Consider the following 23,814-nt stretch of genomic DNA (forward strand, 5'->3'; position numbering starts at 1 on the left):
CACTTGTAATATAGCTAGTGGGTACGTTGTGTTACATGGGGGAGGCCAAGCACATTCCTTTTGTATCTTTCCACTAGTATTCGATAACTGCTGATCTTTGACTCCCAAACCTCTCTGCACCTCCTCCCTAGTTCCTAGCTTCTCACCATTTATAAAAAAAACTCTCATTCATCTTTCTTGGGTCCAACGTGGAGGGCCTCCTACCTCTGGGCAACACTGTTGCAGGTGGAGTCTTATCATTCGATGGATTAATAAATTGTGCAGAGATGGTGGCCCAGCGGTAACGTCACTGGACTTGTAATCCTGAGGGCCCCCCCCCCCCCCATGGCAGTCAATGGGATTTATGATAAATTGAAAGCCACTCTCAGTAATGTAACATGACTTCCGTTTGCGGCGATGCCGAGCTAGCCGCACGTTTCGGCGGCTCCAGCTCCGACGGACCTTCGGGCTCTTTTAAGAGCCCCAACGGGGAATTTTTTGTCGACCCAGCCCGGTGTGGGGTGTGGGAGAAGGGAGTGTGTCTCTCTCTTCTCTCCCCCCCCCCCCCCCCCCCCCCCCCCCCCCCCCCAGCGAAGGAGGAAAAAACCGGCGGCGGCGGCTGCTGCCCGAGGAATCATCGACCAAAAGGTCAGAGGGAGAGAAGTTCAAGATGGCGGCGGAGAAAGCGCAGACGACATGGGGGCCTGAGCAGGATGAAATCGTGAGACGGTGCGTGGAGCTGCTGAAGAGGGAGGTGCTGACCCCCGATGCTACAGGCAATTGAGGGGCTCAAGGAGACATTAAAGACCCAGGAGACTGAGCTCCGCGTGTGGAGCAGAAGGTGACAGATATTGAGGACGAGATCCTGGGCCTGGCGGTTAAGACTCAGACGCACGAGGCACTTCATTAAAAAGTCCACTGAAAGGATCGAGGCCCTAGAAAACGGAGCGCGAAGGAAGAACCTTCGGATACTTGGTCTCCCTGAGGGCGTGGAAGGAGTGGACTGTGGAGAGTACGCAAGTACGATGCTGAGCTCACTGATGGGTGCTGAGGCCCCTACGGGCCCCATGGAGGTGGAGTGGGCAAATCGGATTCCGTCGAGAAGACCAAAAGCGGGAGAACCACCGAGGGCGATAAACGTGCGATTTTACCGCCTTAAGGACAGAGAAGAGGTCCTGAGATGGGCTAAAAAGGTGTGGAGTGGGAGAACGCTGTGGTACGGATATACCAGGATTGGAGGGCGGAGGTGGCGAGAAGGAGGGGCGAGCTTCAACCGAGCCAAAGAGGTGTTGCATAAAAGGAAGGTGAAGTTTGGGATGCTGCAGCCGGCAAGACTATGGGTCACGTATCAGGAGAGACACCATTATTTCGAGACGGCGGAGGAAGCATGGTCCTTCATCAAAGAAGAGAAATTGGATGGAAACTGAGGGACTGATGCTGCAGGAAATGTTATTGTTATTGATTTTGTTAATGTTATGGGTGAAGTTAATTGAGAAGCAAACTGGGAAGGGGGGAGACATTGGGGAAATGTGGACGCTGGTGATGGGGGAAAGACGGGACACAGTCGGAGAATGGGGAAGGGGAGGGGAAAGGGAGCTGCGCCATAAGAGGCAGGTCAGGTAAAGGGATGTTCCCGCGCCAGAAAGAATAAGGCGGGAAGACAGGCGCAAGGCGCATGGGAGTTCCCCACACGGGAGGGGGGGGAAGGGGGTGGGGGGGGGGGGGGGGAAGGGGAGGGAATGGCTAAAGAGTGGGTGGGGAGGGGGGGGGAGGGAATGGCTAAAGAGTGGGTGGGGGGGGGAGGGGGGGGGGGGATGGTGTGCAACGCTGGGGGAGCGAGCGGGAGCGTGGAGGCGGGATATGGGACTGGCCTAGAGAAGGTAATGGCTAGTCGACACTGGAGGGGGGCAGGTAGCCCCCTAGTGAGGCTGATCACGTGGAACGTGAGAGGCCTGAACGGGCCGATAAAAAGGGCCCCCGAGTGCTCGCGCATTTGAAAGGACTAAGGGCAGACGTGGTTATGCTCCAAGAGACGCACCTAAAGGTGGCGGACCAAGTTAGGCTAAGGAAAGGATGGGTGGGACAGGTGTTCCACTCAGGACTGGACGCAAAGAACAGAGGGGTGGCCATTTTGGTGGGGAAACGGGTAGCATTTGAAGCAAAGAACATCGTAGTAGATAGCGGAGGTAGATATGTAATGGTGAGTGGTAGGCTGGAGGGAATGGAGGTCGTGTTGGTTAATGTGTATGCCCCAAATTGGGACGATGCGGGATTTATGAGACGGATGCTGGGGCGTATACCGGACCTGGAGGTAGGAAACTTGATTCTAGGAGGGGACTTTAATACGGTGCTAGACCCGGGGCTAGATAGATCCAGCTCAAGGACCGGAAGGAGGCCGGCAGCGGCCAAGGTACTTAAGGGGTTTAATGGGGGAGTGGATCCATGGCGATTTCTTAGACCTAGGGCTAGGGAGTTTTCCTTCTTCTCCATGTCCATAAAGTGTACTCCCGGATAGATTTTTTGTTTTGGGAAGGTCGTTGATCTCTAGGGTGGAAGAAGCTGAGTACTCAGCCATAGCGGTTTCGGATCATGCCCCACATTGGGTGGACCTGGAATTAGGAGAGGGCAGGGAGCAGAGAACACTCTGGCGATTAGATGTGGGACTGATGGCGGATGAGGGAGTGTATGCAAGAGTGCGGGGTGTATTGAGAGATACCTGGAGGTCAATGACGACGGCGAGGTCCCTGTGGGAGTGGTTTGGGAAGCACTAAAAGCGGTGGTCAGAGGAGAGCTGATCTCTATTGGGGCCCACAAAAGGAAAACAGAGGACAAGGAAAGGGAAAGATTACTGGGGAGATTTTAAGGGTGGACAGGGAATTTGCAGAGACCCGGAGGAGGAATTGTACAGGGAGAGGAGACGACTCCAGACGGAGTTGACCTTCTGACCACCAGAAAGGCGGAGGTACTGTGGAGGAAGCACAGGGGAGGAGGTATGAATATGGGGAAAAGGCTAGTCGCCTGTTGGCTCATCAATTGCGAAAGAGGGCAGCAGCGAGGAGATAGGAGGAATTAGAGACGAAAGGGGAGACATGGTGCGAAGGCAGGAAGATAAATGAGGTGTTCAAGACCTTTTTATGAGGAACTGTATAGGTCTCAACCCCCAGAGGGAGAGGAGGGAATGCGGCAGTTCCTGGACCAATTGAGGTTCCCGAAAGTGGAGGAGCAGGAGGTGGTAGGCCTGGGGGCACCAATTGAGGTGGATGAGGTCATTAAGGGACTGGGAAGCATGCAAGCAGGGAAGGCCCCGGGGCCAGACGGGTTCCCGGTGGAATATTACAGAAAATATGTGGACTTGTTGGCCCCGTTGATGGCGAGGACGTTCAATGAGGCCAGGGAAGGGGGGACACTACCCCCGACGATATCGCTAATTTTGAAGAGGGACAAAGACCCGTTGCAGTGCGGGTCCTATAGACCTATTTCACGATTGAACGTGGACGCCAAATTGCTGGCAAAGGTACTGGCATCGAGGATAGAGGACTGTGTCCCGGGGGTGGTGCACGAAGACCAGACAGGGTTCGTAAAAGGGAGACAACTGAATGTTAACGTGCGACGACTATTAGGGGTGATAATGATGCCCCCAGTGGAGGGGGAGGCAGAGATCGTGGCGGCAATGGACGCAGAGAAGGCATTTGATAGGGTGGAGTGGGAGTATTTATGGGAAGTGTTAAGGAGGTTTGGGTTTGGGAACGGGTTTATTAGCTGGGTTAGACTTATTTATGGGGCTCCAACGGCAAGCGTAGTTACAGGTCGACATAGATCGGAGTATTTCCGACTATATAGGGGAACAAGACAGGGATGCCCGCTGTCTCCATTGTTGTTCGCGTTGGCAATTGAACCTCTGGCCATGGCATTGAGAGACTCCAGGAAATGGAGAGGGGTGATTAGAGGGGAAGAAGAACACCGAGTCTCGTTATACGCGGATGACCTATTGTTATACGTGTCGGACCCAGTGGGGGGGGATGATAGAGGTTATGCGAATTTTGACGGGGTTCGGGGAATTCTCGGGGTATAGGCTAAACATGGGGAAGAGTGAATTATTTGTGATACATCCAGGGGACCAGAGGAGAGAGATACAAGGCTTGCCGCTAAGGAAAGTGGAAAGAAACTTCCGATACCTGGGGATTCAGATCGCTAGGAGCTGGGGAACCTTGCACAGACTTAATCTGACACGGCTGGTAGGACAAATGGAGGAGGACTTCAAGAGGTGGGACATGCAGCCTCTATCGCTGGCGGGCAGGGTGCAAGCAATTAAGATGATGGTCCTCCCGAGGTTCTTATTTGTATTTCAATGTCTCCCTATATCAATCACCAAGACCTTCTTTAATAAAATAGACAGGAGCATCACGAGCTTCGTGTGGGCAGGGAAAGTCCCGAGAGTAAGGAGGGGGTTCCTTCAGCGTAGTAGGGACAGAGGAGGATTGGCACTACCGAACTTGGGCGATTGCCACATTGGCGGCCCAATCGTAATGATACGTAGATGGATGATGGAGGGTGAGGGTGCGGCGTGGAAAAGACTGGAGAGAAAGTCCTGTAAAGGGACGAGTTTAGAGGCGCTGGTGACGGCGCCACTACCGTTCTCACCTAAAAAGTTTACCACGAACCCGGTGGTGGCGGCAACATTGAATATCTGGGGACAGTGGAGGCGACAGAGAGGGGTGCGGGGAGCCCTGGTGGGGTCCCCTATCAGGAACAACCATAGGTTCGCCCCAGGAAGAATGGATGGAGGATTTCGGAGCTGGTACCAGTTGGGAATTAGGAGGGTGGGAGATTTATTTATAGATGGGACTTTTGCGAGCTTGGGAGCATTGGAGGAAAAGTATAAGTTGCCCCGGGGAAATTTCTTGAGATATATGCAGGTGAGGGCGTTTACTAGACAACAGGTGAGGGAATTTCCGTTGCTCCCGACACACGGGATACAGGACAGGGTGCTTTCAGGGGTGTGGGTCGGAGAGGGCAAGGTGTCAGAGATTTATCGAGAGATGAGGGAAGAGGGGGAGGAGTCGGTGGGCGAACTAAAAGGAAAGTGGGAGGAAGAATTAGGGGAGGAGATAGAGGAGGGTATGTGGGCTGATGCCCTAAGCAGGGTGAATTCCTCTTCCTCATGCGCCAGGCTTAGCCTGATTCAATTTAAGGTGCTACATAAAGCACACATAACGGGCGTAAGATTGAGCAGGTTCTTTGGAGTGGAGGACAAATGTGGGAGGTGTGGCGGGAGCCCGGCAAACCACGCACATATGTTTTGGGCGTGCCCGGCATTGGAAGGGAGTGACGGGAGTGATTTCGCAGGTGGTGAAGGCCCGGGTCAAACCAGGCTGGGGGTTAGCTCTATTTGGAGTTGCGGAAGAGCCGGGAGTGCAGGAGGCGAAAGAGGCCGACGTTGTGGCCTTTGCGTCCCTAGTAGCCCGGCGTAGGATCCTACTCATGTAGAAGGAGGCGAAACCCCCCGGACTGGAGGCCTGGGTAAACGATATGGCGGGGTTCATTAAACTGGAGCAGATAAAGTTTGCCCTGAGAGGATCGGCTCAAGGGTTCACCAGGCGGTGGCAGCCATTTCTCGACTACCTAGGGGAACATTAGAGGGAAGACAGATGACCAGCAGCAGCAACCCAGGGGGAGGGGGGGGGGGATTTAGTTTAGTTTAGGTCAATAGATAAGGGGGTTTTGTTACTTGTGTATTGTTAAAAAATTTCTGTATTGTTACTGTTGCGTTTGTTTTGTAAGAGGAAAAATTGTTGTTTGGGAAAAAAAATTTCAATACAATATATTTTTTTTAAAAAAGTAATGTAACCATGAAAATATCATCAATTGTTGTAAAAACCCATCAGGTTCGCTAATGTCCTGTAGGGTAGGAAGTCTGTCACCCTTACCTGGCTGACATGTGACTCCAGACCCTCGGCAATATTGTTTACTGCTCCTTGCCGGGAAAGCCGATCAGTTCGAGGGCAATTGGAGATGGGCAACAAATGCTGGCCTTGTCGGTGACACCCACATATCATGAAAGAATAAGAAAAATGTGACTTTGTATCTTCCTGCTCCCATCAGCACAATTTACTGTCCCACCTCCCTTTGTGTCAGCAAACAAAGGAACTCAAGGTGTCAAAGAAGTTACTGCCTCTTTAACTTTCATCTAATAACTAATTCAGGGGAAACTTCTTAAGCCAGAGTGGTGAGAATGTGGAGCTGGACTGTATAACATAGATGCACATAAGGGGAAAGTGGGTAGCAGTCAATGACGGCCGTGACCTCCGGAGACTGACTTTTAAAGGCCATCGGAAACGGCAAGGAGAAATGGGAAGCTGAGCTGGCTGAGAAGAGGGTCCAGAGAAAACGGGTCAGCACACTCTGCACCTTCTCAGGGCTGTCTTCCTCTGCAGCAAACGCAGGACACACGGCCATGCCAGAGAGGGGCTCGGCTCCCGAGCGAAATCAGGTGGTGTTTAAGAGAGTTGAACACCAATGTGCAAACCGTCATCTCACAAGATGGAAAGGGCTACCGAAGAAGGAGATGAGTGCATGAGGGGTGGAACGACCTGCACAGTATATTGATAGGCTCAGGTGAAGGAAGTATAAAGACCAGTGTGGACTATTTGGGGCTATATAGACTGTTTTCTGTGAATTATACATAATGAACCGCAGAAACGCCTAGTAATTCTCAAAATTTCACTGTGAAGTTTGCTGGAAGCACAAAGTACATCAGAATTTGGTGTGCGAGATGATAGGAAAATCTTGACATTCCTTGTCCGCTAGACTACGTAAACCTGGTTCAGTGTGTCACACTTCAATCTGTTTTTTGAATTTAAAAATAACATAGAACAAGAGTTCGAAGAAAAACAAACTTTCTTTACAAATTGAATGTGTATTCTACAGGAGAGAAAAAACTTAAAATCAGAAAACTGATGCTGTTTTGTGAGAAGAATAGTGGAGATTATGATAATGGATCCCCTGTTTCTCCAGGGCAGTCCCGTAGTATGCAATGTTTTTGCCTGCTTTTTGAATTGATCCACAAGCTAATGGGTCTCGCAAAGTACTTTTCCCTTTTAACCTGACCCCAGATGAAGTCTGTATTGTCATCTAACCAATCAGAAGGGAATTTAAAGTGTAAAATATATTATGTATATATTTAAAATACTTTTTATTATGTATTTTCAGCTACCATCTGTTGTGAAGGGGAACAATGAAGAATCTATACTGGTGCCAATAGCTGGTAAGATCTATTTCATGCTTCCTTCAGTGACCAAAGAAAAGTACAGCACAGGAACAGCCTGTGCCGACCATGCTGCCCGACTAATCTAAAACCTTCTACACTTCTGGGGCCCGTATCCCTCTCTTCCCACCCTATTCATGGATTTGTCACTATCGTACCTGCTTCCGACCACCACCTCAGGCAGCGAGTTCCAGGCACCCACTAACGTCTGAGATGAAAAAAAAACGTCCCTCGCACATCTCCTCTGAACTTTGCCCCTCGCACTATTTTTTGTCCCCTAGTAATTGACTTCTCCACCCTGGAAAAAACCTTCTGACGATCACTCTGTCCAACCTTGTAGCAAAATTCGTTTTTGTTTTCGGCACAGTTATTAACAGAGTAAAACACTTGAAATGAAATGAAAATCGCTTATTGTCACAAGTAGGCTTCAATGAAGTTACTGTGAAAAGCCCCTAGTCGCCACATTCCGGCGCCTGTTCGGGGAGGCTGGGTACGGGAATTGAACCGTGCTGCTGGCCTGCCTTAGTCTGAAGGCGGGAGTGATATTGGGTCACTGTGGAGTTTACACGTTCTCCCCTTGTCTGCGTGGGTTCCTCCGGGTGTTCCAGTTTCCTCCCACAGTCCAAAGATGCACTGGTTAGGTGGATTGACCATGCTAAAATTGCCCCTTCGTGTCCAAAGTTTAATTTGGGTTGCGGGGTTATAGGGATAGAGTGGGGGACTGAGCCTAGGTGGGTGCTCTTTCAGAGGATTGGTGCAGACTCGATGGCCAAATGGCCTCCGTCTGCACTGTAGGAATTTTATGATTATACCCAGCATCTTGTAATTGCTGCTGGTTAATGCAGCAAAATGTTTTGAAGAAAAAGATGGAGTGCTCCGGGTCGATGGAAGGTCAGCTCCCAGTTCTTATTCCACCATTACTCAATGTCCATTTTTTAGCTTTACCCCTCTTATATCACGTTACTATCATTAATACACATGAATATCACGAAAAAGGAAAGATGAGATGTTGAAACGGCACCTTAATGAATGCAGGGTAACCCAAAGGGCTTTACAGCCAAGAAAGTACTTTTTGAAGGGTAGTCACTGTTGTAATGTATGGAATGCAGGAAACTAATTTGTATGAATCAAGTTCCCTTGTGATTGAGGAAATCATATTTTCCATGGCGCCAGTATAACTGCACTCTCCTGTGGAATAGATAGTGTAATCGGGTTCTGACAAAGTAGATGGTGCCTCGGTCCAGCGTCTCATCTCTCCGCAGTGCAGCGTTGCTTCAGTACTGCACTAAATGTCAGCCTGGGCTTTTGTGCTCAAGTCTCGGGAACAGGATTTGAACATCCGCAACTTCCGACTAGGAGTGCTACCAACTGTGCGGACTGACACTATATTTAAAAGCAAGGTAGCTAGTGTGCAACACATTGGGCCGAATGGCCTCCTTCTGCACCGTAACAGTTTTATGTTATGCTGCTAGAATATGAATGCTGTTAGTTTATTAGGTGCTTTTGCATTTGATCTTTGTTAGGGAGAGCACTGTGACTGTCCCAAGGTCCTGCCAGCCTAATATGGCTGGGCTCACTTGACTTGCCTTTCCTTCTGGTCCACCAACTCTGCTTTTTAAAATGTTCAAATCCTCCATTTCCTTGTCCCTCCTATCTCTCCTCCATCTCTACAATCCTCCAAGAACTGCATCTTCCACTCCCATCAGTCTAACAATGACTGCCATGCCTCCAGCTGTTCACAATCTATAAGCTTTGAAGAATTTCTCCTCTGTAGCCAAATTCTAGTCACCCATTGTAATATTGTCAGTTGGGGACCTGGTCAGTTTTCTGTCTGATAGCCATCGTTTGAAGTGCCTGAGAATGCTTTGTATCGATAATGGGGAATTGAAGACTGGCAGCAGCAAATGGGTGAATTGGGGAGGGCACATTTGGGGGAACTGTGAACGTATTAGGGGCAAAAAAGATTGACCAGGGTGATATCAATCCAGAGTTTGGAGCTATCAGGAAAGATTGAACAGGCTGAAGCTATTATCTTATTCCAGAGAAATTGAGGAGTGACTTGAGGAGGTGTTTAAGATTTTGAAAATGGTTAACAGGGTAGACAAAGATATTTCCACTTCCAGGGGCAACCAGAACAAGGGACATCGATGTGAGAGAACCTCAAATAAATCCAATAAAAGTTGGGGGGTGAAGTTTGGGGAGGGGAGGGTTCCCGGTATATGCAGATGTGGGATGTTGCGAAAGAGATCTGCCCAAACTTTCCGGTAGCACCGCCCCCCCCCTCGTTGGTAGAGGGGATGTTGTCAGTGATGAGGGAGGGGGGGAGGGAAGGGGGGGGGGTGCGGTAGCGTGGCGATTTATGGGAGGATTTTGAAGGAGGATGGGTGTCTCTGAAGGGGTTAGAGCCAAGTGGGAAGCAGAGCTGGGATGGTGCTGGAGGAGGAACTGTGGTGTATGGTGCTGGAGGAGGATGAATGCTCCACCCCGAGCTGGTTGCTGCCAACTGCTGGGGGGGGGGGGGCTGGGGTTTTGTTTTGGGTTTGGTTTTATTCTGTACATGTTATGTGTTTTTATATGTTTAATTGTTAAAATTTGAATAAAATATATTTAAAAAGAATTCAGGAAAAACTTCTTCACCCAGAGAGTGGTTAGAATATGGAACTCGCCACCCCGGGGGAGTAATTTGAGGTGGCTAGTAGTAATAATCTTTAGTGTCACAAGTAGCCTTATTAACACTGCAATGAAGTTACTGTGAAAAGCCCCTAGTCGCCACATTCTGGCGCCTGTTCGGGTACACAGAGGGAGAATTCAGAATGTCCAATTCACCTAACAAGCCCGTCTTTTGGGACTTGTGGGAGGAAACCCACGCAGACACTGGGAGAACGTGCAGATTCCGCACAGACAGTGACCCAAGCCTGGGAATCAAACCTGGGCCCCTGGCGCTGTGAAGCAACAATGCTACCGTGCTGCCCAGAAGCTTTAGAAGATAAATAAACACCTTGTGAAGAGGGATTATGCTAATGAGGTTAGATGAAGTGTGGGAGAAAACAAGTGAGGAGCATAAACATCACCATGAACCTGTTGGGCTGAATGGCCAGTTTCTGTGCTGTTAATACCAGGTAATATACCACAGGCTGTCCTCCACCTGCTTACACCAAACCTGGCAGTATTTCACTGGACATGTGGAAACGTGAAGATGCTGGCTGGAAAATGGTTACCTTGATGTCTGGTACCTAATGAAATTTCAGTGCTGTATCCTTACTGTCAATACATAGAAACAGAGCAGGCCTTCGAGCCTGTTCCACCATTCAGTATGATCATAGCTGATCCTCTAGCTCAGCGCCATACACCTGCGCTCTCCCCATACCCTTGATGCCAGTAGCATCTAGAAATCTATCTACCACAGCCTTCTGTGTGTAGAGAATTCCACCGGTTCACCACTCTCTGAGTGAAGGGTTTTCTCATCTCCTACCCATATCCTGAGACTGTGACCCGTTGTTTCAGGCCCCCCCCCCCCCCCCCCCCCCCCCCCCCCCCCCCCCCCCCCCCCCGGGCCAGAGGAAACAACGACCCTGCGTCCAGTGTGATGTCAGGACTTTGATGCATTTCAATTAGGTCCCCTCTCATTCTCCTAAATTCCGGTGACTACACGCCCAGTTGACACAATCTCTCCTCATTCGACAATCCTGCCCGCCCAGGAATCAGCCTGGTGACCCTTCGTTGCACACCTTCTATGGCAAGCATATCCTTGGCAAGGAGACCAAAACTGAACACAATACTCCAGATGTGGTGCAGTTATAGTAAGACATCCCTGCTCCTGCACCCGAGTCCTCTTGCAATGAAGGCCAACATACCATTTACTGCTTGCTGTATCTGCATGCTTGTTTTTAGTGACTGATGTACTGGGATGCCCTTTGTACATCAACATTTCCCAATCCATCTCCATTATATTACTCCTCCATTCTGTTTCTCTGTTCAAAGTGGTAACATCACATTTATCTATGTTGTACTGCATCTGCCATGTATTTGTCCACTCGCTCAACCTGTCTAAATCACCTTGAAGCTGAACATACTCCTCGCCACTCACATTTTGTGTCTTCAGCAGACTTGGAAATATACTCTTGGTTCCCTTATCCAAATCATTGATGTATATTGTGAATAGCTGGGGCCAAGCACTGATCCCTGCCAGACCCCATTAATCACTGCCTGCCACTTTGAAAAAGACCCATTTATTCCTACTCCGTTTCCTGTCCTACCAGTATATTACCCCCCAATCCCATGTGCTTTAATTTTGTATACTAACCTCTTATGTGGCACCTTATCACAAACATTTCGTAATTCCAGATGCACCACATCCACTGGTTCTACCTTATCTATTTTATTAGTTGCATCCTCAAACAAATTCCAGTAGGTTTGTAAAACATGAGGGCAGCACTCGTGGCTAGCACTGTGGCTTCACAGCGCCAGGGTCCCAGGTTCGATTCCCCGTTGGGGTCACTGTCTGCGGAGTCTGCACTTTCTCCCGTATCTGCATGGGTTTCCTCCGGGTGCTCCGGTTTCCTCCCACAGTCCAAAGACGTGCAGGTTAGGTGGATTGGCCATGATAAATTGCCCTTAGTGACCAAAAAGGTTAGGAGGGGTTATTGGGTTACAGGGATAGGGTGGAAATGAGGGCTTAAGTGGGTCGGTGCAGACTCGATGGGCCGAATGGCCGCCTCCTGCACTGTATGTTCTCATGACTTCCCTTCCATAAATCTATGTTAACTTTGTCTAATCCCATTGATATTTTTCTAAGTGTCCCTGTTATCACATCTTTTATAATAAACTCTCGCATTTTCCCTACTGGTGTTAGGCTAGCCGATCTGTAATTCCCCTGTTTTCGCCCTCCCTGTTTTTTTAAAAAGCAGGGTTACAGTTGCCACCCTACAATCTGCTGAGACTGTTCCAAAATTCTGTAGATTCAGGAAGATGACGACCAATGCATCCACTAGCGCCATGACCGCCTCCTTTAGTACCCTTGGATTATGATTATCACACCCTGGGGATTTAGTGGCTTTCAGTTCCATGAATTTCTCCACTTTTTCTAGTAATTCTAATTTCGTACAATTCCTACTTCTCTCTCGATCCTTATTTCATTAGCATTTCTCGGAAGTTATCTGTGTCGTCTTCTGAGACGTCAGAACTAAAGTAGTTGTTTAATTGCCCTGTCATTTCCTTGTTCTCCATTTAAAATTCTCCTGTTTCGGATTGTAAGACATTTGTCTTCAATTCGTTGCTCTTTATATATGGGTGGCACAGTGGTTAGCACTGTTGCTTCACAGCATCAGGGTGCAAGGTTCCATTCCCGGCTTGGGACACTCTGTGTGGAGTCTGCACATTCTCCCTGTGTCTGCGTGGGTTTCCTCCCGGGTGCTCCGGTTTCCTCCCACAAGTCCCAAAGATGTACTGTTGGGTAATATGGACATTCTAAATTCTCCCTCCGTATCCCCGAACAGACACTGGAAAGTGGCGACTAGGGGATTTTCACAGTAACTTCATTGCAGTGTTAATGTAGACCTACTTGTGACAATAAAGATTATTATTCTGAAACTTATAGACGTTTTTACAGTCTGCTTTTATGTTACTTTCAAATTTACACTCTTTTTCCCTCTTTATCCTCCTTGCTGAACATCAAACTTCTCCCAATCCTCAGGCTTGCTACTTTTTCGAGTAACTTTATATGACTCCTCATTGGATCTAATACTATCCTTAATTCTTTCTGTAAACCATGGTTGGGCCACTTTTCATGCTGTGTTTTTGCACCAGAAAGTAATGTATAACTATTGCTTCCTTAAATATTGCCTATCCACTGTCATATCCTTTAATTAAAGTTCCCAATCTATCTTCACAATCTTCACTAACTCACACCTCATACCTTTGTTGTTTCCTTTGTGTAGATTCAGGACCCTAGTTTCAAATTTGACTTCACTTTCGATCCTAATGAAGAATTCGATCATATTATGATCACTGTTCCCGAAAGAACCCCGCACGGCACATTATTAATGAACCCCTTCTCTTCGCATAATATCAAATCTAGGACAGCATGTTTCCTAGTTGGTTCCTCAACATACTGGTCTAAAAAAAACCCACCTCGTACACACTCCAGGAATTCATCTGCTAATTTGGTTGGCCCAATCTATATGTAAATTAATGTCACTCGTGATTACTGTAGCATCCTTGTCACATCTCTAATGTCCTGTTTAATGCCATCCTCTACCTTACCACTGTTTGGGAGGGCTCAAGGCAACTCCCATTAATGTTTTCCAATCCTTGTTACTTCTTAGTTCCACCCAGACTGATTCTACATCTACATTTTCTGAGCCAATGTCATAGATTATCATAGAATTTACAGTGCAGAAGGAGGCCCTTCAGCCCATCGAGTCTGCACCGGCTCTTGGAAAGAGCACCCTACCCAAGGTCAACACCTCCACCCTATCCCCATAACCCAGTAACCCCACCCAACACTAAGGGCAATTTTGGACACTAAGGGCAATTTATCACGGCCAATCCACCTAACCTGCACATCTTTGGACTGTGGGAGGAAACCGGAGCACCCGGAGGAAACCCACGCACACATGGGGAGGATGTACAGACTCCGCACAGACAGTGACCAAAGCCGGAATCGAACCTGGGACCCTGGAGCTGTGAAGCAATTGTGCTATCCATAATGCTACCATGCTGTCCTCTCTCACTTTTGCACTGACCCCACCCTTAACTAGCTACACCTCCCACCTCCTTTCGCTTTTTTTTGCCTGTCCTTCCTAAATATTGAATATCCTTGGAAAATCAGTACCCAGCCTTGGTTACCCTGGAGCAATATCTCCATACTCACAATCTTATTATACCTCTGTATGTGAATTTGCGCTATTTTAACATTTTTACACATGCTTTTTTGTACAGAGGCCCTATTTGCTGCTGGCCCTCGTTTCCTCTGCCTTCCACTTTTGCTTTCTACTGTTCTGTCTTTCATTTCTAGCTTTGTTTCCCTCTCTTGTCTTCCCCCCCCACTCAGGTCGCCATTCCCCTGCCCTCCAGATTCAGCCCTCCGCAATAACAGCACTAGGAAATAGCTCTGCCAGCAAGGACAGTGGTCCTGCTCCTGTTGGTATGCAACCAGTCAAAAGAGGACAGACCTCATCTTCCCCAGAATGGACCCCAATGCCGCAGGAACCAAATCCCTCCCTCTCTACAGCACCCCTCCAGCCACACAGTCTGTTCTCCTATTCCTGTTCTTGCTGGCACGTGGCATTGGGAGTAATCCTGAGATTACTACCCTTTTGAGGTACTGCTTTTTAATCTATTTCCTAGCTTCCATTATTGAGCTTTCAGGACCTCGTCCCTCTTATCTACATCATTGGTACCAATGTGGACCACAACTTCTGGCTGTTTCCCCTTCCCCCTTCGGAATGTCCTGCAGCCTCTCCATGACACCCTTGAATCTGGCACTCGAGAGGCAATGTACCATCCTGGTGTCACGTCTGCAGTCACAAACGTCTATCTGATCCCTTTCCGATAGAATCCTCTATCATTATTGCCCTCACCCCCCACTTTTCTTTCTCCCCACCCCCCACTTTTCTTTCTCCCCACCCCCCACTTTTCTTTCTCCCCACCCCATGCAGCTGATCCGCTCGTGCCACAGACCTGGCTCATGCTTAATGAGACTGGTCTTAATCTGCTGTAAAGAATGAGCATGTAGCATTTTCTCAGTGTTATACTTGGTGCTGGTTGGGGGACAAATGTTAGTCCAGGAGGTCTTAATGCCCTCAAGGTTGCATCAAGTCCCATCCAAAGACAATCCAGCAATGCGTTCTGTGGCTTACCCTTCTAACCAACTGATATACTACAAAAAATACCAGTGTGCTGCTGAGTAAAACGGCACTCGATTTTACATTTTTTGAATATATGACATTAAAATGTGACATTTCTGATGCACAGGAACGTGATTAACTTCTTAACTGTCCTCTGAAATGGCAGCACGGTGGCACAATGGTTAGCACTGCGGCCTCACAGCGCTGAGGTCCCAGGTTCGATCCCGGCCCCGGGTCACTGCCCGGGTGAAGCATTCACATTCTCCCCGTGTTTGCGTGGGTTTTGCCTCCACAACCCAAAGCTGTGCAGGCTCGGTGGATTGGCCGCGCTAAATTGCCCCTTAATTGGAAAGAATTAATTGGATGCTTTAAATTTATTTTTTGAAACTGTCCTCTGAAATGGCCTAGCAACCGACTCTGTTCAGAGGAATTGGGTGGGCAGCAAATGCCAGTGTCACCAACATTGTGTGAAAGAAAAAGAAACAACCTCATTTTTATTTGCAAAAATGTATTTGCTGCAGGAACCCCTTTTCACCTTCTCCTGGAGAAAATTGCAGTTTCCCCTCGAGGTGAGAAGTTTGGTGAACGGGACTGTACCTCTCAGACAGAAGCACACCGCATTAAGGGAGTAACGCAGGGCAGTGCTGACATAGCTCAGCAACTGGACACGTGTTCAGCTTTTTCAGGTAAGGAAAGTGTCGAGAGAGTTTTCTGATTCTTTCCAAGTTCATCAGACGTTGAGATTGTGCAACGCTGCCTATTCCTAAGGTAGAGTGAAGATACTGGGGGACGTGGGCTGCTTTCCACCCCCTCTCGACCATGTTTTCACTGATGTTTGTAGAGGAATAATATTGAGCAAGGCCTTCCTAATCCGATGAGATCTATTATGAGGGGGGGCAGACAGGGCCTAATGACCTATTCAGAAGGCAGCAGCTCTGATCACACTCCACTGAATTATCAGTCTGGATTTTTGTGCTAAGTCTCTGAAGCAGAACCTAAACCAACAGTCTCCTGATTCAATGTGGGAAACCTACCGGCTGAAGCCACACCTGACATGTAAAACCCTCTCCGAGCATGCATAAAAGCTAAACTTGTGTGTTCTTGCAGAAAGGTAGTGTGGCTATTTTAACCAGAGGTGGGTGAAGGATGAGTTCAGTTTGTTACTGCACAAGGAAATCAATTGATGTTGTTTATTCTGTTTTGAAATTCGTGTTTTTTAATATAAAAATGAATCGGGTAGATTTTGACAATCCGCAGTGTAGGTTAATACAATTTTTTCTAACATTTTGGGTATCAATACAGTATTAGCCTAGGGTTCTGGTTCAGATGGAGGTCATAGTTCCCACTAAGGGACCCACCAATTCTAAGCAGCTGTACTGAGAGAACAGGACTTGGCATCGTTCGGGTTCCTTGGTGTTGATCCATTGCAGACACGAGGTCTCGACTGTGACTGAGCACAGTGCAAAGTTTTCCTTTTGTCAGCTTGTTCATTGAATACAATTTTAAAGGCCATCATGTCCACTTCTAATTTTTCTCCATTTGTTCAGCGTGTGTGTAGCTGGCAAGGACAGCATTTATTGTCCCGCCTCCAAATGCCCTTGTCATGAAGAATTGCTAACTTGCGTGTTTTTGTTTGGGTAGTAACATTTCTCTTTGTTTTTGTTTTACATAGAGGGCTATTCACGAACCTCATCGTCATCAACACAGCCGAGAGAGGAAATGTTCATGCAAAAACTTTCCAAAATATCAGTTTCTGGTACAGTATCAAAAGCTATTGATGCAGCATCGAAGAACCCGAGGACTGTGCAAGATACAAATGCAATGGACCAGAATTACAAATCTACAAAGGACCTACTGGCATCAAATGGAGACCGTAAAAAGCCAAAGCAGGGCGCTTTGTATTGGTCACGGTCAGTATGCAAAGACGACACTGCAGACTCTCTGGAAAAGGATCAAACCGATTCAAGAGCAGGAGCAAAAGGGAAACTGCAGCTTCCCAGATCAACAAAAGGGCAGGACATTCTTCAGAAACTGGCCAGGAAGGTGCAAGAGGCTGGAATAAAACCATGGACGTGGAAATCCAAGCGAGACGATTCAGAAAATGTCCCGCAGAACTTGTTTGATAGCGAGAGCAAGTCAGTGCAATGTTTCCAGAAGGCTACCACCTCTCTTAGCGAGGGACCTATTTCCCAGTGTGTGTATACAGAGACAACTGAGCTCCTTGTGAAGGACCAGAGCGTGCATAGTTTTGTGCCAGGTAAAACGTTGAAGCAGAGCTCGTCTTTGAACAGAGGGGGAGCAGGGCAATTGGAGGGTGAGCTGGACATGGATTCAAATGGTTCTACAACAGCGACATGTGCAGTCAGAGAGCCCAAAATACTTATATCTTCCGTGGACATTCATTCTGCCAATGAAGCAAATGCAAATGGAGGTTACTTGCTACTCGATTCGACACAGTAGAGCATGAAATGCTCCCAAGCAGAGGGGTCTGACTGTAACGCCTGTTACTGTCTTCTCCCTTGTCGCTGTGCTCGTCATCTTTCCACGCCTTAATAGAGCAGCAGAAGGCCAGAAAATGTGGGCCGGTTTTGGAATAACTGAGCCCTAAATGGGATTAAGCTCCGCCTGAGGCAAGTTTTTGAAATTAATTGCACATACGGAACCCTATACTAATGTTGGATTTGATCAATTCAATGTTTACACACCACCTTTTTTGAACTGTTTGAGGGGGGTCTTGCTACACTGCTTCCTCGGCTGAACAAGGGACAAGTTCTCTCATCCTCCCTGTTCTTCCCCCTTCAAGGTTCCTGTCCTCCCAGCAGCAAGCAGGAGAATGGAAAGGATTAGCTCTATGAGCAGATAAAACTGCAAGTTGTACAGCTGTTGTGCTGCAAAATAGCATTGGCGTAACGGAGTTTGGGGGGGGGGATCGAACCAGATTGAAATCGCATTGATTTATGTGCTGTAGACATCCCTCAAAGTTAGAACATCTGTCCGAATGTTTGTATTTATGGAGATATCAACATTATAACTCGCTGCTCCGTCCCTTCCCACATAGGTCAGTTCCTGAGGCAATCTAACTAATTTGCAAAACAACATGGGTGTTTTTTTTCCACCAGGAGGAACCATATTTTGCCTTATTAGGATAACAAAGTTATTGCAGTTTATAGGGAATGCAGATTAAAGTCTGAATCTCTGAAGACTGGTCCCCACTACAGCAAACACTGAAATGCTTGCTGTGCATAACTTAGAGTGGCAGTGGGTAAATTATTACGGTTTAAAAAGTGCATAACTTGGAAATGGATTTTATACTTCGCAGTACAGGTTGGAACTTCAGGCGCGTTTTTAACATTGTTTTATGTGGAGCAAATACATTTTTGTAGAAAATATGTACTCCTGGGTTTTTTTTTTCTTCCCCTGTATGGATGTTATTTTTCAAATGTGTCGCACTTAGCAATTGTCTTTGGCTTGGATTTTAAACTCCCGATTTCCAGTCTGTATTTGAAACGCTGTGAAATTTTCCCATGATTAAAATAGCGGAAGGGGAGGAGAGAGTCTTGGAGAGCGTTTTGTTCTCTTCTAACACCGCTGCTGCGGGCGGTCCTCAAAAGAACAAAACCTTTTTGGGACTACAGAGATGTCATTTGTCAGGAGCTAGACTGTGCACCATTGCGTATCATTTAAAACTTGTATTTCATTCTAAACTGTCCTCCTGAGGGAAATATATAGACACTTTGTTCAATGTACTTGCACTTGATTGTGAGATTTGTAATATCGGGTGCAAATATTTGAAACTCTTGGTGCCAAGTGCTGGTGGAGAGCTTATGCAGCTTCTTGCCCCTATATCACTGGTTGTCCGAAACTGGCTGATCGTGGACTAGATGCCCAGATAATAGAGTAACAAAGGTGGATTTCGGCAGTGGATGAACCTTCATGATCTTTCTGGTACATGAGTTAAGTTGAGTCCTTCTAGTTCATCGCATCCATAACGATCTCGATCCTAATGACTTCTGAAGAAGTACACTGTTTCTTTCCCCAGCCTCTCTTGAAGTCACAAGCAGCTTCACCGCTCTGAACTGTAGGTATAAAAATCCTCCTCCTTCTGCTGTGTATTGGCGCATGGCCTACACGGCATGGATTTATGGAGCATAATTTAGTGTTGGGACTTGTTCATTGCAAATGTACAAACCTGTTCTAATTAGGAGTTTGACTGTGATGTCTCGCCTGTGCCTCCCTGTTTCCGGTTGTCCAGCGCTCGTTATCCATACAGTTCAGTCCGTTTTGTACTTTTGTTTCTTCTTTGCTGGTTTTCTGTTTGAACTTTGTGGATCTGCAGGTTTGTAAAGGGCTGCTTCACACTGGTTATTTCGGTGATGGGCAAATCCTACATTGGAACACCAAGACTGCCTATTTAAAAAAACACTTCATATATGCAAATTAACGGGAACCTGGATTTAACCTTTACATCTGTCCCCAAGGCTCCCTGTTATATACTTTTACAGCTCAGTAAGACCCACTGGGAGATCCTTAGGGTTTTGATGATTTGTTGCTGTAATTTGCCACGAGCTCTGCTCATTTCTATTGTGAGTGCTGGGTAGGATAATTGCTCCTGACAAATGAGGATGTTTTTTCGAAAAATCCAGTTTGATTTTTCAACTTTCCTCTGACACTTCTCACTGTGTGGTGTACTCCACCATTTACTGTGTGTACATTTCTGGTGCTGTACATTTTAGACTGATGCATCTGGTGTGCATTTTGTCATATAATGGATTTGAAGGGTCATTGATCTGCTCTACCTCTTCATAATTTGGCTTTGCACTGCCGTGGGGAAAGTTCCTCAGACGCTCCTTTCTGTTCTTGTTCATTTCTGTTCTTTTCAGATTTCTGTTTGCTCGGCCTTTTCTGATCATCGTTATTTGTTGTATTCCATGTTTTGTCTCGAATCCTTTGCACGCCTGGTTTAACAATGGTGAGGGTTTTTAAAAATTCATTTACAGGATGTGGGCGTCACTGGCTGGGCCGTTTATTACCCGTCCCTAGTTGCCCTTGAGAAGGTGGTGGTGAGCTGCCTTCTTGAACCGCTGGAAATACGTTGAAGTTGGAGATGTGACAACATTGTGGAATATGTAAGACTTCCAAAAAAAAAAGGGATTATTGATGTCCTTGTATAATTCATAACTTCAGTTGCCGCATCATTGGCAGAATTCAGCTATACTGGGACCACTACTGTAGGAATTTTGCGTTAAATATATTTGCATAACCATCCACAACACTACTTTAAATCCTGGACTTGCAGCCTGTGCAGTTTGAGTATTTAGCAATTGCTTCTATGTCGGGTTTAGTAACCAGGTTTTTGTCAGGGTGAAAGAAAGTAAGTTAGAAACTTTGTAAAATAAAATAATTGTGCTGATTTTTCTTAATGTCATTCCTCTGCCGAGTGATCTGAGCCATAATCTGTTAATGTGACAGAATCCAGTTTGTAATTCTGATTTGATCTTCGATGAAGTGGAAAATGGCTGTTTCGCACTGTATTGTGGGAAGGATGGCAATTGGTCGCTGGCTTGGAAAGGTTCCATAGAATTACAGACATTTTTTATTATAAATCTTTTCCTCCTTCCCCAAAGTAAACACACAGCTGGTTATAGCTCCCTATAGCTCCCATCTTTACCAGAATACTTCCATAAAGTAAGGAATGATTTTTTTTTGGGGTGGGGGGGGGGAGATACATTTATTACATTAAAAATGTAGAATTCCCTTCACCCTGTTCTTTTTGCTGGAAATTTGAATTAAAAACAAACTTGGAAACGTACATCAGGACCTGAAATGGGAAAAGGCAGGTTATTCTCCCAATTCTAATTGCTGTTGATTAATTTCTGTCCTGTTAATACATTAATGAGAAAGTAAATAGATCCAATAGCTGTCTCTATCATTGATCTCGTAAAGGCCAGATAGAACTTGAAATAATGTCACTCATGTTCCATCACTTCAAGTTAAAACCTCCTTTGTGTATTTGATGTGTTGTTTTGGAAAGATACTCTTAAATATGCATCTCTAAAGGTTATCTCCAATGCCCTACCCTCCAGCATGCCTGGGTTTCCCCATTCTAGTGTAATCTGCCATTAGAAGTTATGTGGGATGAGGAGCAGTGACGGGGACAAATTCACAATTGGGTCTTGGCTTTTACAACTTGCTTGAATTTGAGCTGCTTCTGGTGAAATTTATATTAGTTTAACGTTCAGTACTGTTCAGAAGGAGATTCTCTTGCAGGAGTGTGACCCAGATTGATCTTGTTTTCATTATAGCTTTGCAGTGGCATAGCGTGTTTGTATGTGTTCTGGGATTGGGGTAGTTACCGACCTTGTGGACAAAGGGCCTCTCCAGCAGATAGCGAGCGTCAGTCCACTTCTACACATCCACTTAAAGCTTGAATTAGCTATTCCCAACATTGGAAAGTTTCCGTAAACTTGATTTTCAGTTTCCTTGTGCTCCCAATGGGCCAGGTTTCCAACATTTTTACTGTTGCTGTTGCACAGCCAGGCAACCTGATTTTCTCCCTCCATTTGAGACTCCTAGAATACGCGGGGGGATTGAAACCTGGCAGTTTGAGAAGGGGGGGGGGGGGGCAGATCCATACAGCACAGCAAAATGTCATTATCTATGTAATGTGGCAGTGTAGCCCAGCTTCAGTGGCTGTTTAAAGAAACATTTTTATTTTCTTAATTTTGAAGCCCACATGTTGGACTTCAGATTCTGTTTGCCAGCACCGTGTAAGCAATAAACACATCCATTATGAAAGATCTCTGTCACCTGCACCAGTGATTCGCCAGTGGGGTAATTTTGGGGTCGGATATATTTTCAAATTGGCTTCTCGTGATGATTGTAGATCGGATTCGGCCAACTTGCCTGGTCCTTCGAACAGCTCCTTCTCCTATCTAATGCCATGTTGGCAGGGTACTAGAATTCCAAATAGTTGTTTAATCCTGAGCGTATATCTTTCAGAATCATCATTGAAGGAAAGTTTTTTTTTTAAAGAAAAGGAACAATTGTATCAGCTTGGCTCCTTATCTAACACTCATTTGAGTCGGAAGGTCACATCCACTTCAAGACTTTGAGCTTGTTGTTTAGTCTAACCCTCCACTGCATTATGGAGGTACAATTTGCATGTTGAGGCAGGTGGTATCAGAAACCCGTGGGACAGCAGAGAAATTCCGTGCTGCCTTGGCCAACGTTCTTCCATCAACCAGAAACTGTTTAACTGACTATTCATCTTAACTGTTGGATCTTGTTTGTCCAAAATGGCTGCTTTTATTTACCGACACCACCAGTCACTGCATTTCGAAATAATTGAAAGTGTGAAGTGCTTTGAGACATTCAAGAAAATGTAATAAGGCGCTACAAGAATTCAAGTTTTCTTTATAATTGTATTTATCAGTGTAACTAATTAATGTGTTGCAAAGAATTCTGTGAAAAGGAGTGGATATAAGCTGGGCTGCGTGAAGGCTCCAGAGCATGACTGAATCGTTTAATGAGGAAAGTAGAAGTTTCTCCTTACTGTCACTTTTTTGTAGAAAACACGACTTTCATTATTTTAAAAACTCATGGTGTGTAAAAGTGCTCGTCTGCATACTGGAAGTTTTTCTTTCACATTGTTGTAGTTCATCGTGACTATGGAATGAATATCTTGCTTTTTTTTAAATAGCAAATATTGATTTGCTAATGAATTTATCTGAACCTGTTTGTAAAGTAAAACCAGTGTTATTTGTATTTTTAATACTTTTCAATGAAAGGTGCATCACCTGTTAATTGGTGAGAATTATTTTTAGTATGAATACTCTGTAAATACAGCAAACCGTTGTAATTAAAAAGCCTGTTTGCTGCAAAGTGTTCTTTTTCTTTTGGCTAGTTGTTGAATGTGTTCACTTTCAGGTGGCAGTTGTCACGATCGAGACACGATGAAGCTTGGTATTTGATGGAAAACCTCCTTCACATCAAGCCTCCAGCTGCTTCCCTCTTTACCTTGAAGCCTATTCTATTCCATTCCCCCCCTCTTCTCTCCACCACCGCCCCCCCCCTCCAAGCCCATCTTAACCTTTCTAAGTCATGCTCTCATCAACATTGCTAAATTTTCCTGTTGATTCTAAGCCTGTAATCCCCTTTCCAACATGTTTCCATTTCATGTGTTGCCTCTTTTTGTCTTCTGTGTGCTGAAGATAAAAGATGAGGAGTTTGGTCTCCTGTCCATGATGGGCGACAGCCCTCTGGTACTTTGACCAACTGGCCATTCTTCATGCAAGTGCCAGCCATACATTCATCAAGCTGCAAAGATAGACTTTTAGAATAGAATCTCCATCATGCAGAAGGAGGCCATTTGGCCCAACTAGTCTGCACCAACCCTCTGAAAGAGCACCCTACCTAGGCCCACTTCCCCACCTATCCCCACTTCCCCACCTATCCCCACTTTCCCACCTATCCCCATAATCCCATCTAGCCTGCACATCTTTGGACTGTGGAAGGAAACCGGAGCACCCGGAGGAAACCCACACAGACACTGGGAGAATGTGCAAACTCCACACGGTCACCCAAGGCCGGATCGAACCCGGGTCCCTGGCGCTGAGAGACAGCAGTGCAAACCACCATGTCGCCCAATATAGATATATAGAAAATTAAGGGATGATCTAATTGAGGTGCTTAAGTTGATTAAAGGATTTATTAGAAACTATGCTC

General features: G+C 46.4%; 1 protein-coding gene across 2 annotated transcripts in view; it reads left to right on the plus strand.

Moving 5' to 3' along the window:
* The window catches only part of LOC140402476 (uncharacterized), a 146,506-nt gene extending 123,535 nt beyond the window's left edge, over window positions 1-22,971 (plus strand). For both annotated transcript variants that reach the window (XM_072490291.1, XM_072490292.1), the window contains exons 25-28: window positions 6,907-7,001; window positions 7,189-7,243; window positions 15,612-15,776; window positions 16,763-22,971. In XM_072490291.1, the coding sequence (XP_072346392.1) occupies window positions 6,907-7,001; window positions 7,189-7,243; window positions 15,612-15,776; window positions 16,763-17,550 (1,103 nt within the window). In that variant the 3' untranslated portion in view covers window positions 17,551-22,971. The remainder of the gene's footprint in view (window positions 1-6,906; window positions 7,002-7,188; window positions 7,244-15,611; window positions 15,777-16,762) is intronic.
* The last annotated feature ends 843 nt before the right edge of the window (window positions 22,972-23,814 follow it).

Source organism: Scyliorhinus torazame, chromosome 25, assembly GCF_047496885.1.
Source record: "Scyliorhinus torazame isolate Kashiwa2021f chromosome 25, sScyTor2.1, whole genome shotgun sequence".
Taxonomy (NCBI): Eukaryota; Metazoa; Chordata; class Chondrichthyes; order Carcharhiniformes; family Scyliorhinidae; genus Scyliorhinus; species Scyliorhinus torazame.